Below are 16,376 nucleotides of genomic sequence, written 5' to 3'. Positions count from 1 at the left end.
AGGTCTGGTTGAGCGGTACAATGCTACGTTGAAACTTAAGCTGGCCAAAATTGTGGCATCTACATCGTTGAAGTGGCCAGACGCTTTGCCGCTAGCACTGCTCTCTCTTAGATCAGTACCCCATTCACGAACTGGCCTTACCCCCTATGAGGTGGTGTTTGGGCGCCCCATGAATATCTGGGGGGTGCCTAAGCCGCGATTAATACATGATGTGCCTTGTGTTATGATGAACCACTATTTGGCACGATTAACAAATGATTTACTCTCTATTCATCAACAGGTTCGAGAAGCGCTCCCTGACAACTCTACTGGAGAGGGCCATGATCTCCGTCCTGGGGATCACGTCATGATTCGGTCGTTTGAGAGAGCAAGTAGTTTGGAGCCCAGGTGGAAAGGCCCCGAACAGGTCCTCCTTGCAACCCGAACAGCTGTACGAGTGACCAACAGGAAGCGGTGGGTGCATTCGACACATTGCCGCCATGTCTCTCCGGACCTGGTGACCCCTGCTGTGCTGACCGACTACAAGGAGATTTTGGAGAAAGAAAAGAGCCCAGCTGTGACGTCGGCCGAAGTTGAGGGAGCCTTCCCGGACCACGCGGTTGCCGGACGAGAGCGCTACAACTTGCGTCCTCGATAAGAAGATTTTTTGTATTTTTAATGACTGGTTGGTTACCGCTCCAGGGTTATGAAACGGAAACCGGGAATTCCAAGGGGGGGGGATCAGTTCTGCCAGTGTAGCGACACCCGTCTTGGCCCGGAGAAGAAAACAACGGCTACCTCGGAGTTCAGCACCGCATTTTTCTTTTTTTAGGTATACACGTACGTGTATCTGAGGCTCTGTGAACAATTTGTGCTATTTGAGGTTTTTGCACGAGTATTCCTGAACTATGGAATCAACGGCATCACGAGATAAACGAATATTGGGTGCCTTTCTCTTTGTTCTGACTATTGTGGTGATAGCTGTAATAGCCTGGGTAGTTGAACTTGTGGTGCCTGTACGTGAACATTTGCTGCCGACTACCCCGGCTCCATCTGAACATTTTCACTTTACATTACCCTATCACGAAGAACGACATCGGCAAACCTATCTGAATAATAGTTTTATTCAGATTCTTCATCACACACATAATATGACTAATACCTCAAATTGCTGGGTGTGTGGGATGTTGCCAGGGCACCAGAAAAGAGGGGGCACCCCACTCATTCCACTCCCGTTTTCGCACAATGGATCATGTAACGCCTGGTACACCCTCCTCTTTACCTTGAGATGGCCAACCAAAGGGGGGGTGCTTTTCCGTTTGAACAAAGTATGCACCCATGACAAGGATGGGTTTCCGCGGGCTGAGGGTACTCGATTTGAATGGGAGGAGTACAGGCCTGATAATATGTCTGCCCCACGTGTGTACAGCAACCAGAGAAATGTAAATGTATCCAGCGCACATGTTATTAATGTTATTGCCACTAAAGCCGATTTGTGTATTAGGAATAAGGGTTCGATTGCAGTGGGGAAAAGCGAATGTAACACTACCCTTACTTTTGATAGTCCGAATGGCATCTCATTTGTAGCATCACGAAACACGTACTTCATTTGTGGAACGAAGGGTTACCATCAGCTTCCATTGGGATGGTTGGGCACTTGCTATGTATCGTTTGTGCTACCTCCTGTATTCATTGCCCCACCAATGTATCACAATGATTATACTTTGTATCATGATTTCGTCCTGAATAGGGTTAAACGGACTGTTGTTTTGGATGACATAGACCAAACCGATACTGCTTTGCAACAGTATGTGGACTTCAATTTGGGACTATTTTCCTTCGTGGGGGCTGCACTGAACAGCCGGAAAATAAGACGACTGACACGTGTTGTTGAGGCTGTAGCGAATGACACTGCCAGTGCCTTGGGAAACATCACTGAAGAACTACAGATTTCTAGAATTGTTACGCTCTAAAATAGGATGGTGTTGGATGTAGTTCTGGCCGATCGTGGGGGGGCATGTAGAATCATCGGAAGCAGCTGCTGCGTATACATTCCGGACAATTCTCCATCTGTTTATGATGCCATATCCAAGCTCCACAAGATCGCAGCTGAGATACATCCGGACAATGGAACTTGGACACTTTCAGGATGGTTCTGGTCCATGCTTGCTACCTGGGGCTGGAAACTGTTGACGATTCTATGTATAATCGTGGGAGCAATGTTTTTCATATGCCTATGTATTCAATGTGGCCCAGCCTTATGTTCTATGTGTCTATCAGCTTGCATACCATCAAGACGAGCTCTTGCTCATGACAAAATGATGCTTCATAAGGAAGTAACACAAATAATGTTAATAGACATCGAGGACGAACATCCTGATTATGTTCACTATGAGGTAGATTCAGCTAAACGCTAAAAGGGTCGTCTGTCGTAATTGGCATGGCCGCGTTAGCGATTAGCTGAAACTACACGCTGTCTTCCTTAACTTGGCTATGTATGAAAACGCCATTTTGAATGTTGCGGCGGCCATCTTAGACCATAAGCGGCCTCGTGGCCGGCGTGCCCCTTTAGTCCGTTGTCCGTTCCACTGACCACTTCAGTCTGCCCAGCAACAGGCTATTGTTAGTACTGGTCAAGCTTGCACATGCGCAGTCCAAACTGACCAGTAAGCCTTCAGGAATGTGCGCCAAACTGACCAGCGGAGTTGTGCCCCCTCCAATGAGCTGGCAGCGTTCCAAAACATGACCATATATGTATATAAATGTGTCCTAACTTGTGCCGCCTACCTTTTATTGCCCCAAAACTGTATATAAATCGGGGTCACACCGGTGTTCGGTGTGATACCTCTTGCATTACCGAAGGGTGCTGTTTGAGTGTACCACCACCCCATGGGGTCTTAATAAACCTGTTCTTTGCCTTTTACAGTTTCCGTGCCAACAGTTCTTGAGTGTAAGTGGGTTATCTTCGGTGCATGTAGGCCTTGGGAACCCTGATTACTACACTCCTGCCATCTGTCTGAAGGCCATAGAAGAAACATCCATGGCAACATCAATGGATTCCGCGGCCGACTTTGCCCCATCACGGAAAATAGCAGCTGCTTCCTCTTTTTTATCCTCTGGGAGTGCAGCCATAATGGGTGCCAAATCCGACCACATTTGCCTGTTAAAACGGCTAATCAAGGCCATCGCATTGGCCGCTTTAATGGTAGAGGCTGCCATGACCGCAAACCTCTTCACTGCTCCATCCATCCTCCGTCCCTCTTTGTCTGGCGGCACCATTGAAGTAGCCACTGGGTTCTTAGAATTCCTCTGAGCCGCTTGTGTCACCACCGACTCCGGTCTCGGGTGTCCTATCAGGCAGGCCGGAGAAGACTCTGGTGCTCTATACTTCTTTTCGATTCTAGGAACCGAAACTGTGATGGAGGCCGGTGTCTTCAAAATTTTTAGTCCCTTTTCCCAAAGGTAAGGGATGATCGGGATTGAGCGAGCAGACTTTCTGGCGTCATCTTTGAAATCATATAAGAAACATTCAGTTTCTTTGACCTCCATCTCCAGGTCAAATCTCTAGGCTGTTTTTTCCATAATGTCATGGAAACCTCCGATATCTTGTGGAGGAGAAGTGGTTGGCGGTGGAGTAGGTGACGGATGCGACGGCAAAATGAACTCATGCCATTCCTGACCTCCCGCAGAATCTTGAAGGATTTCACCTTCCTCCGGTTGCTCATCAACGTCAGTGTCCGTTAGGTCATCCCTGATCGTGACCACTGGAGGTGACCTCACAGACAGCGTGTGAGGAGTAGAATGGGTTCTCGGAGGCTGTGTTGCAGGAGCTGGCGTAGATGGTGTAGGCTTATTCGCCTCTGGGAAACGACGATAATAGTCGTTAATCATGAACCTCAGGTCAGAAACCAAAGCTGTAGGAATGGAGACTGACTCTTCTCGCGACTCCTCTTGCGACTCTTCCTGCTGCTCATCTTCCTCAGCATAGTCACAAGTCTCCTGGAAAGATTCGTATCTTGCAGATTGAGACTGAGCTCTTTCCTTAAAGGAAAACACCTCCTCATCATCTGTGTCCTGGCTCTTTATTTTAAGTTGCGAAGGACTATAGACCACTCCAGACGACTCCTCTCCTTCTGAATCCTGCTCCAGCAAAGAAGATGGGGGTAGAGGCGAAATCTGCGTCCACGACGTGAATTCTGCAGATTTGCTTATGGTCGCCGAACCTCTCGACGACTGAAATGAACGAGGGGATATCAAAGTCTTCAATTGCGGTGATTTAAACGCCGTTGCCGTTGAAATTACACTCGTCATCGACGGAGTCGTCGTCGACGAAGTCATCGTCGACGGATCCGACGTCACTAAAGCCATCGTCGACGGGACCGTCGTCGACGGGGTCGTTGACGACTTCGACACCGATTTCGTCGTGGACGGTTTCTTCGTCGGCTGTATGATCAGACTCGTCGACGTAGTCGTCGTCGACACGGTCTTAGCTCCCGTCGTCGACGCAGCTGTCGTCGTCGAAATAGTCGTCGTCGACGGTGAAGTCGTCAACGGAGCTGAAGTCTTTGCCACAGATTTTACAGCAGAAACCAGGGAACTGGTTGACGGAGCAGGCCCTTCTGACCTGACGACTTCTTGATGGGAGTAGGAGGGAGAGATGAGGCCTCCTTCACCTTAGATATAGGCTTCTTAAACTCCACCATTTCCTCAGAATGTGAGGCCTTTCTCTTCTTAGGCGTTAAAGTAGTAGACTCCTCACCAGAATCTGAATCTGATGCGGCCTTCTTTTTCTGAAGCCACAACAGCAGACGAGCCTCTCTGTCCCTCAGAGTTTTAGCAGAGAAGGTTCTACAATATTTACAATCCTTAGCCACATGCTTTGGATGGAGACAGTATAAGCAGTCCTTGTGAGGGTCTTCAGAGAAAAGCCTAGCCTTTCCACAGGATCTGCAAGGCCTGAAAAGCCTCTTTTTCGAGCGTTCAGCCATTATACAAGAAATAGGTACACACAATACCTTAATCCAGAAGATAATATAGTTGAAAAACCAAAGGTCAATAGTTCACACTGGAACAGCAAACTGAGTAGAGCTCAGGGAGACTCCTTTCTCACACGAAGGCGGTTGGAAATCTGAGGCAGGAAGTGTCTGCTGGGGAGTGTGAGGGCAGGGCAGTAATGCTGATTGGCTGACTTTTGGACCAAACAATGAGGAGGTCTGGTTACCAAATACTACAGTCCATAGAGGCTTTTCTATGCAGTTTTCTTCTCTATGATACTGCTTTGGTCATTCTGTTACCGTAAGACTCCCACCATGACGACGGGGAAGATACAAGCATGTGAATCTATGAAAGATGTAATACTGGAGAACTTGCATATCCACAATCAGATCATGAATAACATTGCAGTGCCATAAACTTCACTGTAAAAGTAGTGCAGCTCAACAGCATTTGTAACACTAACCATTGTGACATCCAAAATCATGTACTCATCCTAAATTAATCCAATAATTATTGAACTCACTGCTCCCCAGGTAAGTACCCGCTATATAAACACTAATACAATAATGTATATATGAAACAATTAGCCAAAAACCCTGATATAGTCTAACATCTCGTAAAAGGTCTATAGTTGGACTTTGCAAGAGGAATAACTAAGATCCTGTGAGAGGCTGAGAGCTTAAAGAATACTTTTAGGTCCAAATGGGTTGGCCTAGCTAGACCTAAAAGCAGCTCTAGAATAGTTTTTCCTCAGCTCATGCCCATCCTGGTCTACTACACTCTAGACACTAACTTTTGGTAGATGAGCGCCACACTGCTTTCACTGAGCCAACCACTGCAGACACGAAACAGAATCCAGGCCAAAACAAAAAATATACATGTTAAATTGAGTTTCTTTCTGATGCATGAGCAAATACACAGGAGAGCAGCTTAATAAGTCAGTGGCTGCAAGATTCAGATGTGCTTTAGCATGGGATTGTTGCTTGCCCCGTGCAGAATATGATGACAACTGGCCAAAAGTAAAGCCTCAAACAATTCTATCTCATTCATCCTTCCATGGATCCCCCATTGACCAAAATCATGCCCCATCAATGGGTTTATAAAAATGCACATTGAGAAAACAGCTTGCAAAACCCCAGGGGTGTTGTTCATAACACAAGCTCGAAGGTTCGCTGTCCTTCCTGATCAACGAAGGCCCTACCATACGTTTAATTGTTAAATAGTGGAAACATGAAGTGGACACATTAGGTATGGGTGGAGATTAAAAGATTTGATAACGGTTGTTCAACTAATTAATGAATCACAGTATCTGCCCTGTATCAGAAAGATTAGCTACATAGTAAATGCCCTTCGGAATTTATGGAGAAAGTTTGGGGGGACTGCTAAGAAGATTCAGATGATTTGATTGTACCTCAGATGACTTTAGAGCCCTGAGGAAATGGGACTTCAAAATCACTAAACACATGCGGGCAGTCATGTCATGAAGAGTGTTGTAGTCAGTATAAGAGAATTTATATTAAATAAGACTGTGGTATATGATAGTTGTGCTTTGTTATCTGACAAAGTGTATATGTTTGTTAAGATAAGGATGTAAATGCGCCATTTTTCTCAAATAGAACTTAAATTATCACATATTTTTGGGAATTCATTGTGATTAATGAATAGTTTTTAACAAAAATGTAGCTTTTTATAATTCATCAGCTTCTCACTACAAAAATATTTTAAGGTTAATTGAATTATATATATATATATATATATATATATATATATATATATATATATATATATATATATATATATATGTCAGGGTAGGAAGGGCCACTAGAGAAAGGGAAGTAATCTACTTTTTATCCTTTTATTCTCTTCAAGAATCCCCATTTTTTATATAGCCGAATAGAAAGATACCGGTTCAGCGGTGTTGCTTTCTCTAGGGTACATGTACACATGCTGTAGCACTCTTCTAGGTGGGTGGCAGAAAGATACAAAGGACGACATATTCCAGCATGGGGCAACATGCCCCGCTGTGGAATATTGTGGGAAAATGGATGATGGTGAAGCCTCAACCAAACTTGCCCCTATCCGTCGATCCCCTCCAGACTTTAAATGTTTTTTGTATATTGGGAAATAAAGAAAGTAGTATACCAATAGTGCTTTACATGTTAGTGTATGTATAAAGGTGGCATGGAAGCTGTGCTTTATATACCGGGAGACATTGCCAAGCTCAATGTGATTCATGTAACGGTGGAAATGTGAATACTAACATCGTCATGGTTCTCAATGCACTGAGGTAATGTAGAAACTCCATGACACTGCAATGTGGACAAGGACATGGTAATGTGTGCTTTACATATTAGTGCCCTAATTACGAGTTGGCAATTATTAGTTGAGGTGTTCGGTATTTATCAGGTGCAATAATTATTCCTTCCCATGAGATTTGGGGAAAAACATGCAGATGTCCGTGCTTAATGCACCAAAATCTGCATGTCCTCGTAAATATTGAACATTTTCCCTATAATAAAATTTGACTTGACAATATTTACCACATAACTCAATTATGAACTGTGGGTTAACCAGAGTTACATTCTAAATGTATTGGCTCATTTGTAATGAGGACCTAAGGTGGTAATGTGGACATTGGCAAAGCACTGTGTGCTTCACAAACCTGTGCACTGTGAATACTGTCTCATAATACACGAATGCATCTTAAGTCAGTGTAGATACTGAGAGGGCAATGCATGCTTTGCATGCTGGAACATGGCACTGGCATCAGAGCACAGTAATTTAACCCATAACTCTTTAGCATGCAAGATCAGTAACTTCAGGCTGAACTGCAAGTGTGCTGACATCCTAGGTAGGCCACAGCACACAATGAATTGTATAGCATTAAAAGCATCACCCTGGAATTCTGGAGCCATATTCAGAGAATAGGTAACGTTTTCTGACATCTGACAGCAGCAATCTGGCCAGGAATACCATTAATTTTGCAGCAGAATGTTTTTTGCATTAGACATTTTGATATGGGATTAACTGGAAGAAGAACAGTGATGTGGATTACAAAACTAGCAAAGTATTAAAAGTAGTTGTTATTTACAATAACCAATGATTTTGTGCAACATAGTTCAAGTGCAGCACAATCTATCTGACACATATTGCTCTTTATGCTAGAAGCGTTTCTCCTGAAGCACAATTATTTGCCTGCTAGCGTCCGATGTTCTGTATTGGGCACCTGATGTACATATAGGTTCAAATATGATTTGCTGCTAGGGATAAATATTGCTGTGGAGTATTATGGCAGACCAAAAAGTACTGAAATATTAATCTCCTTCAGAATTTTCTCTAACTTTGTACTAGTCAATTGTTTGAGTCAATGTATTTCAACAATTGTGCAGTCAATCACCCTTCAAGAGGGCCAGGCTTCCTTGGAACAATGAGTTTCATGGTAACAATTGTCTCAGTAGTTATTTTGTTTCTTAACACATTCATATGATACAGCTGCATGTAAAATGTGAACCACACACCTGTCCACGCAACCCAGCTCGAGTTGTTGTAAAGTTTACTTCTGTAACAATTGAAGCTGCATCAGGGGGAATGTAGAGATGTGGGTGTCTTGTTGCTAGGAATAGGCGGAAATCTTCATTGTAATCAATAACTTTGTCACCAATTTGAACAACATATCTTGGACCTGTGAAAACACAAAAACACAAAATAATTAAAGAGATCCAAATGAACAATTAACCTACCTGCAGTCACTGTCTTCTGATGGATACTCTACCTAATTGTAGAGCCATCACCTTTGGTATTCCCTAAGTGCCAGACTGGAAGTGGACATTTTTTCAGCAACTGCTCCTGCATGCTGATAGATGGCACCATCAGACTCTGCTGCAACTTTGCAATGCCTCTGGAAGTGCCACTGTGCCACTGCGGTGTTTCCCATAGCCACCATAAAACCTGGTTTGGAAACCTGATGAAAATAGTTTCCTGGATAGGAAGGATCAATCCAATTGAGATAAATGTTCTCCTGAGGCTTTTATATTTGTTTCAGGCCCTACTGATATGGGTTGACAGACCCTACTTAAAACATATCCAAAATTACCTCTCCAGGTTTTTTAGGAGGAATAATAGATTACCACAGAAGCTTCTTATTCAAGTCAAAGGTGATGGTGCTCTGGCTCTTTCTGGTTTCCCCCTGTATTATACAGCAGCAAAAATTAGGAATAGCTGTGGGATGGTCCAAGGTGGAATCTGACACCCACAAAAGGTGATGGGAGGAATGCTTGCAATTTGTCTAATCATTGGAAATCGCTCAGGATAGCATCCCACCCCATAGTTCCTTTGCTCACCATGCCACCTCAGTTTCGACCCAGCCATATGCACATCAGTCTTGAGCCTGCTTCTTATGGGAACAGTACAGCTCGAAATGCCAGACCATGTCCTCCCGAAACCAGAACACAAGCAACTCATGGCCAGTTTCGCCCTAGTTATGGGTAAATCAGCTGGGTACAGCTTGGTTCCAGTGACACAGTGAACATGGGGTCCATGTCTGGGCATACAGATGCCACTTAGGGCCGTACATGAAACACACAAAAGTTGATGGGTGGATGCTTGCAATTTCTCTAACCAATGGCAATCGCTCTGGGTAGCATCCCAACCCAAAGTTCTTTTGCTCACCATGTCACCTCAGTGTGGCGGAATTTGACAAGAACTGGATTTATACGGACCATGCAATAGTATGTAGGCCCCTCTGGGATTTAGTGTGGGTTGAAAAGAAATATTGAGCCAACACTGTGCCTACTTCTCAGAGAAGGTGGAAAAAATGTATTCTTCCTTCTCAGGAAGTGCAGTACAGAATAGTAGTCCAGGACTGAGATTGAGTAACTTCACGGTCCCCCCTCCTGAGACCCTAAGGAGCATTTGCGTGAGTGTAAAATCTGGCTCTCCTCGAGACCCTGCTCCACCCAAAGTGATGGGGGCTAGCCTGGACACGCTTGAACCTTTCATCAGAAATGTGCTGGCTACTTCGTTTACTCAGCACATGTTGCCTGATGGTTGGAAACGAGCAATTGTTCTTCCTATTAGGAAAAAGTCTAATGTCAGCCTAGACGTATTAGAAAATCTGCAACCTATTTCACTCCTACCAGATCTGGCAAAAGTCGCGGAGAAAGTGGTCAATCACCAACTTATGGCCCATTTGGAAGGCGCTGGTCTCCTTCATCCCTCTCAATCAGGATTTCGGGCTGGCCACTCTACTGAAACCGCTCTACTTCTCACCACGGAAACCCTCAGACAAGTGGCTGATGCGGGACACACCATGGCACTGATTATGCTTGATCTCAGTGCTGCTTTCGACACTGTGGCACATTACACCTTGCTACAGTGTCTGAACAAAGGTGGTGTCTCGGGTGCGGCCCTGAAGTGGCTAAAATCCTTTCTAATCGGGCGCAGTTTCCAGGTTAGGCAGGGTGTACACTACTCCGAAGATATTGAATTGGAGCAGGGAGTTCCTCAGTCCTCAGTCCTTCCCTGTTCAATTTATACATGTCTCCTTTGGCAGAGATCGTGAAGGGCTTCGCAGTAGATGTAGTTTCTTATGCTGATGACACCCAGCTACTGGTCTCCCTATCCCAGGCGCCTAAGGCTGCGTCTTCCAATTTCAGAGCCTGTATGCAGAAGCTCGCCTCCTGGATGGATAAGAACTGCCTGAAACTGAACGGCAGCAAGACGGAGGTGTTGGTGGTGGGAGGCAACACCTCTAGCTGGACCTCGGAGTGGTGGCCTCCGAGTTTGGGGCCTATCCCTACCCCTTGTACCGAGGCGAAAAATCTGGGGATCTGGGTTGATCCTTCTCTCTCTTATGATGGTTACATCCGATGAGTAGTGGGGAAATGTTTTTGCGTATTAAGAAAACTACGGAAAACGCTGGATCTCCTCCCACTAGGGGCGAGGAAGACGATGATAAATGCATTGATTACATTGCGTCTTGACTATGGGAACATACTCTATCTGGGAGCCACTGCTAAGGGCCTAGGGAGACTACAGGTTCTTCAGAATGCCGCCGCCCGGTTGGCCCTGATGCAGCCTAGGAGAGCGGCATCAAAAAAGGCACTTGACTCATTACATTGGCTCCCAGTCAAGAAAAGAGTGATGTTCAAAACGCTCCCCATATGTCACCGTATTGCCCATAATGTGGGTCCGGCCTATCTAAGAGACCTAGTCACCAAGTATGCTCCTAGCAAGTCTCTTAGATCCAGAGGGACGGGGCAGCTGGTAATTCCCAAGGTGAGGAAGGCCAAAATGGGAGGCTGCTCCTTCCGGGTTCTAGCTGCTCAGAATTGGAACAGATTGCCTATCCAACTGAGGCTTGAATGCTCTGAAATCAAATTTATAAAGCTGCTGAAAACCCACTTGGTCTCTGCTTAGTGTTAGGCAGTCCTCTGCTGTGGTATCTGTCTCCTTCCTCTCACCTAGCGCGGGGACACGCCGAGATGGCGTAACCATGCGCTTTATAAATTCTATTATTATTATTATTATTATTATTATTATTATTATTACTTGTGCACTTCAGTTAGTACCAACTTGAAGGGGTGTGGGAGAGATTTGTGGAGGCCTGTGGATTGAAGACTTGCCTCTCACCTTACACTCCTATCCACTTTAATGGTGATTTTACTCCAGCTCTAGGACACTCATTTCAACAATTGAGCAGTGGGGGATGCAGAATGATCTCTGTCATATATTGCACTAATTTATATAATACTTTTGAGTAATGCAAGGCTAAGTTCCAACTCTCTAAAAGGAACACCTGTGATATGCGCAGATAAGATACTGGATTACTCAAGTCCGCATTCGACAGGCAGCCACAGGCAGAGAAATCCATTATAAATTATTGTATGGGTGGTATTATACCCCGATTCATCTTCACCGAATGTTACATAATATAAATCACAAATTTTGTAGGGGATGCAATGCCATGGGAGATATAGTCCACATCTGGTGGCACTGCCCAAAAATTCACACCTTCTTTGGTGTCCGCCACCCTTAGGGAAATGCTGGGACATCCGATTCAGCCTCCTCAGATGTGATGTTCCTGGATTTGAAGTCGGACAGTCTTGAACAATGACCAAGTGTGAGTGCATATGCTTCTTCAATGTCCATGGGCGACAAAACTAAGCAGAGCTTTTAATTGGAAGAAAAAAGATTTACCATTGATCTCGCTCCGTGGTACCACAGAATGTGGACCATCCTGGGAATGAAGCGATTAACTAGCAACAATAATGGCTCACATCTTTACTTAGAAGCCAAGTGGAAGCCCCTATATCAAGTACTGTGTTTCCACCACAATAGATGGTCCTTGGTCTTATTGACTGAATATAACTAATAAGACTTGTCCTGTGGGTTGGGAGTACCTGAGCTGCAGAGACCACCCCAAGTTTTTTGCTAGGGGAGAAGGGAGAGATGAAGTTCAAGCTTAATAAATGTGATGATGGGTTGTACTCCTCTTCAGGTGTTGTGAGGAGAGGGATCGGAGTTGGGGAATGTTTGTTTGGACATATGTTATATTGTTTATTATTAAGTCCTCCACTTTGATAGAACTGCTCATGCATGTTGTATGTTTTCAAACGTATTCCTAATGGTTGTCCCGTATAGAGGACTGTTCTTTTAACACTGTTTATAATACAAAACCTTGATAAACAGATTTCTGCACAAAACAAAAAAGAAGGACACCCATAACAGAACAATTCTTCCGTGTCATTTGCATATGAACCCTTTAGCATGATCTAAAAATGTTTGACCATAATTGGTAAAGTATCTGGTTCTCTGCTTTGCATACTACATCCCTCTTCTGTGTCATTCTCTGTGAAAAGAATGAGTGTAGGCTAGCTATGAAAATGTATTCAGAGACTAGCATCTGACTGTGACAAATGAAGTGCTTGTCTGCGAAGAGGTGGACCGTAAAGTTGCATTTTGAAATTCAGGCACATAACTACAATGTACTTGCAGAGCTTCACTTACCCTGGGCAATAAGATCTTTTCGAAGTAAAGGATACAGAACAGGCTCTACTCCATCCATCTCCTGTATAATAACCGTCTTTCCAAAGCGCACTGCCAGCTCAAGAGCAGTCATAAAGTTGGCATCCTGATAGGAAGGAAAACAAAGTAGATTTTTCCAAAAATTAATCTATTTATTGAATGCTAAATGTTGGCCATTCTAGCGAAACGAATAACCCTTTATATAACAAGTTGTATACGAATCCTAACATTCAAAAGAAAATTAAAATACAAAACTTACTGTTGTGCCTTAAAAAAAAAATCCAAAGGTGAGCCTTCAGATTATCAATCAGTCAGGGTTGGTAAAGTGCAAGTACTCACCCGTGAGGGTCTCAAGGCACTGGGGGGGGGACTGGGAGGCGCTGGGGGGACTGGGGGAGACTGGGGGGGGAGGAGTGGGCCGCTCCGTTGAGTTATCCAGTCATTACCAATCCCATTCTTCCATAATTAAATGTGCTTTTCCATGCATCAACACCCCAACCAATCATTTACAACAACTAAACCAATGAAATGGCAGAACATCCCGTATTTAACAGAAGAACTGGTTATTTAGGTTCTTTAATGTTCTTTCTGATGGATATTGTTCTTGCTGCAAATTTCTTTAGATGAATCATGCATGGAGCCGGACTAGATCTAGAAATAAATCCACAACAGTGCCTCAATTCTGGCGCTAAAAGTCACATGACTGCTTCAGTGCAGACCTGCGAGGATACATGGTTGAAGCTTCTACAAAAATGACAGAGCGCCAGTGATGTCAGTTCTGTTAATATCTATCTCCAGTATAATATTAAGACTGAAAACAGAACCCTTCCTTCAGGAGAAGGGAGGTGGATGGTCATAAGGAATCTGCAGATGAGCAGTATGCATCAAAAAGAAAGATACAAAAGTGAAGTAATCAGAGTCGGACTGGGAACCCAAAGCAGCCCTGGCAATTTTGTCGGACCAGCCCCACCCTCAAGGGAGGTGGGGGGCGCAAGTGTCAAGCACTGCTGCTTAACAAAACCAGTCCTCAGCACTGCTGCTTTTATTACTGGGGGGCGATAGTGCAGCATCGGTGCAAAACAGGCCCAAAGTAACAAAACCGGACCGACCCTTCCGGACCCCCAGGCAAACGCCTGATGCCCACTACGGCCGGTCAGGCACTGGAAGTAATTTGTTCTAATGCATACTCTTCTTGCAGTGTCATCAGGGCCGGACTGGGAACCAAAACCGGCCATGGCAAAGTGCTCGGCCGGCCCCCACCCCCCGGGGGGTTAGGGGTGCGACCGCGCTCATTGCCAGGGCCGGTTTTCGGCCGATTTTGTTACAGGGCCGTTTTTGCAGCAACTGCAAAAACGGCCCTGTAACAACAAGCATTGCAAATGCAATAGGTCTCGCATTAGAAAAGTTGGAGTTATTGGTCTTGTAAATGACATTTTATTTATTTGTTGGTTTTTAAAATTGCTAAATTGATGGCTTTGTCATTTACAATGCCAATAGTTATAACTTTCGCGAATGTGACACCTATAGCATTTGGAATGCAACATGTTTTGTATTTACGTGACTTAGATGGCAGCTCTGGTCGTTAGGCCACATCTCTAGAGAGCAGGAGAGTGCAGCAGGGGAGAGAAGCACAGCAATGCAATAGGTCTCGCATTAGGAAAGTTTGAGCTATTGGTATTGTAAAGGACACATTTTTTATTTATGTGCTTGTTTTGAAAATAGAGAAATTAATAGCTTTGTTATTTACAATGCCAATAGTTTTATCTTTCGCAAATGTGACACCTATTGTAACACAATATGTGTTGTGAGGGTGAGTGAGGGTGAGGGGTTGAGGGTGAGGGGTAGAGGGTGAGTGAGGGTGAGGGGTTGAGGGTGAGTGAGGGTGAGGGGTTGAGGGTGAGTGAGGGTGAGGGGTTGAGGGTGAGTGAGGGTGAGGGGTTGAGGGTGAGTGAGGGTGAGGGGTTGAGGGGGAGTGAGGGTGAGGGGTTGAGGGTGAGTGAGGGTGAGTGAGGGTGAGGGGTTGAGGGTGAGTGAGGGTGAGGGGTTGAGGGTGAGGGGTTGAGAGTGAGTGAGGGTGAGGGTGAGTGAGGGTGAGGGGTTGAGGGTGAGTGAGGGTGGGTGAGGGTGAGGGGTTGAGGGTGAGTGAGGGTGAGGGTGAGTGAGGGTGAGTGAGGGTGAGTGAGGGGTTGAGGGTGAGTGAGGGTGAGGGGTTGAGGGTGAGTGAGGGTGAGTGAGGGTGAGGGGTTGAGGGTGAGTGAGGGTGAGTGAGGGTGAGGGGTTGAGGGTGAGTGAGGGTGAGGGTGGGTGAGGGTGAGGGTGGGGGAGGGTGAGGGTGGGTGAGGGTGAGTGAGGGTGAGTGAGGGTGAGTGAGGGTGAGTGAGGGTGAGTGAGGGTGAGGGTGAGTGAGGGTGAGGGTGAGTGAGGGTGAGTGAGGGCGAGTGAGTGTGAGGGTGAGTGAGGGTGAGGGGTTGAGGGTGAGTGAGGGCGAGTGAGGGTGAGTGTGAGGGTGAGTGAGGGTGAGGGGTTGAGGGTGAGTGAGGGTGAGGGGTTGAGGGTGAGTGAGGGTGAGGGTGAGTGAGGGTGAGGGTGAGTGAGGGTGAGGGGTTGAGGGTGAGGGGGTGAGGGTGAGTGAGGGTGAGGGGTTGAGGGTGAGTGAGGGTGAGGGGGTGAGGGTGAGGGTGAGTGAGGGTGAGGGGTTGAGGGTGAGTGAGGGTGAGGGTGAGGGGTTGAGGGTGAGTGAGGGTGAGGGTGAGTGAGGGTGAGGGGTTGAGGGTGAGTGAGGGTGAGTGAGAGTGAGTGAGAGTGAGGGTGAGTGAGGGTGAGGGTGAGTGAGGGTGAGTGAGGGTGAGGGTGAGTGAGGGTGAGGGTGAGTGAGGGTGAGGGTGAGTGAGGGTGAGGGTGAGTGAGGCTGAGGGGTTGAGGGTGAGTGAGGGTGAGGGTGAGGGTGGGTGAGGGTGAGTGAGGGTGAGGGTGAGTGAGGGTGAGTGAGGGTGAGGGGTTGAGGGTGAGTGAGGGTGAGGGTGAGTGAGGGTGGGTGAGGGTGAGTGAGGGTGAGGGTGAGGGGTTGAGGGTGAGTGAGGGTGAGTGAGGGTGAGTGAGGGGTTGAGGGTGAGGGGTTGAGGGTGAGTGAGGGTGAGGGTGGATGTGGTGGTGGATGTGGTGGTGGATGCGGTGGTGGTGGATGTGGAGGTGGTGGTGGATGTGGTGGTGGATGTGGTGGATGTGGGGTGATTGCGGCTTGCAAGCTTATTCCGCTCACGTTATGCAGTTTCAAACATGATTGCCACTATTACTCTCAAATTCACTTGGCAGCAAACTGGTGAACTAATTAAAAGAAAGTTGTATTCAGCGTTATGGCCAGTACTTTATTCCAGCAA

At 46.0% G+C, this 16,376-nt stretch overlaps 1 protein-coding gene across 2 annotated transcripts in view; it reads right to left on the bottom strand.

The window, feature by feature from the left end:
* Positions 1–16,376, bottom strand: part of DYNC2H1 (dynein cytoplasmic 2 heavy chain 1) — a 1,763,151-nt gene that overhangs the window by 526,581 nt on the left and 1,220,194 nt on the right. For both annotated transcript variants that reach the window (XM_078657019.1, XM_078657020.1), the window contains exons 65-66: positions 12,982–13,105; positions 8,493–8,656 (exon numbers count right to left, since the gene is read on the bottom strand). In XM_078657019.1, the coding sequence (XP_078513145.1) occupies positions 8,493–8,656; positions 12,982–13,105 (288 nt within the window). The remainder of the gene's footprint in view (positions 1–8,492; positions 8,657–12,981; positions 13,106–16,376) is intronic.

This window comes from Lissotriton helveticus, chromosome 8 (genome assembly GCF_964261635.1).
Source record: "Lissotriton helveticus chromosome 8, aLisHel1.1, whole genome shotgun sequence".
NCBI classification, from domain to species: Eukaryota; Metazoa; Chordata; class Amphibia; order Caudata; family Salamandridae; genus Lissotriton; species Lissotriton helveticus.
Note: the sequence above shows the minus strand (reverse complement) of the source record. Positions and strands in the feature narration are given on the sequence as shown.